A 960-nucleotide genomic window follows, 5' to 3' on the forward strand; every position below is an offset into this window, starting at 1 on the left:
ATATAATTTTATTTATTTTGTTATTCCCCCGGTCAGGGATGACATCTCAGATTTTGCTACTTTTTAAAGTTAAAACTAAACTCCAGGTAAACTACATAGCTGAAGTACACATACGCTCTTCCTATCATTGGTAGACGGTCACAGCACTGTGCAGTGCATTAGAGCCCAGTTGGTTTACACTGCTGGACCTCTCTCCCTGGCACTGCTGTTCCAGCAATTACAGAAAGCTAATATTGGAGCTAGGTTTCCATTTTTGTCTTTGTGGGGTTTGTTTTTTTTGGAGATATATATATATATATATATATATATATATATATATATATATATATATATATATATATATATATATAACAACTTTTATTAAATTCATGTGCTACTATGGGGAGTTGTTAAAAAAAGTATATGTATGTGTATCATGCACTGCTATCAACAACACTAAGGTGTGTTTCTTTCTTTTCCACTCTAGCGGTGTCTGATCCAAATTCAGCTATGGCAGACGACCCAAACATATATGCCTTGATTGATGGCAGTGATTTTGAGTGCTCCCTTTGTATGAGGTTAGTAACATGCAGATTTATTTTTATACAGGGGGAACTAGATGTTTAGTGTCCAGTTATGTTTCTACATCAGTTGATTATTACATCAGTTGATTATTACATGTGTATATATTGACATAGTTTGTTTTACAATGTCCTTTTAGGTTGTTTTATGAACCTGTTACTACGCCTTGTGGACATTGCTTCTGTAAAAAGTGCTTGGAGCGCTGCCTGGATCACACACCTCAGTGTCCTTTATGTAAGCAGAGCTTAACAGAGGTGAGAGATATGAGAGGAATGTTTCCTTGTGATTTATTTCTATAAATAATAATATAGCCCTGTCAAGTGGTGGTTGAGTGAATTGTTTTTTTTTTTTTTTTTTTTTTTTTTTTTTTTTTTTTGTTTTTGGGTGTGAAAACTTCAA

At 33.8% G+C, this 960-nt stretch overlaps 1 protein-coding gene across 1 annotated transcript in view; it reads left to right on the plus strand.

Annotated features, from left to right (window-relative positions):
- The window catches only part of LONRF1 (LON peptidase N-terminal domain and ring finger 1), a 16,469-nt gene that overhangs the window by 7,744 nt on the left and 7,765 nt on the right, over positions 1 to 960 (plus strand). Inside the window, exons 6-7 of the mRNA XM_018565849.1 lie at positions 467 to 557; positions 701 to 830. Coding sequence (XP_018421351.1) covers positions 467 to 557; positions 701 to 830 — 221 coding nt within the window. The remainder of the gene's footprint in view (positions 1 to 466; positions 558 to 700; positions 831 to 960) is intronic.

Source organism: Nanorana parkeri, unplaced genomic scaffold (assembly GCF_000935625.1).
Source record: "Nanorana parkeri isolate BGI_ZX_2015 unplaced genomic scaffold, ASM93562v1 scaffold892, whole genome shotgun sequence".
Taxonomy (NCBI): Eukaryota; Metazoa; Chordata; class Amphibia; order Anura; family Dicroglossidae; genus Nanorana; species Nanorana parkeri.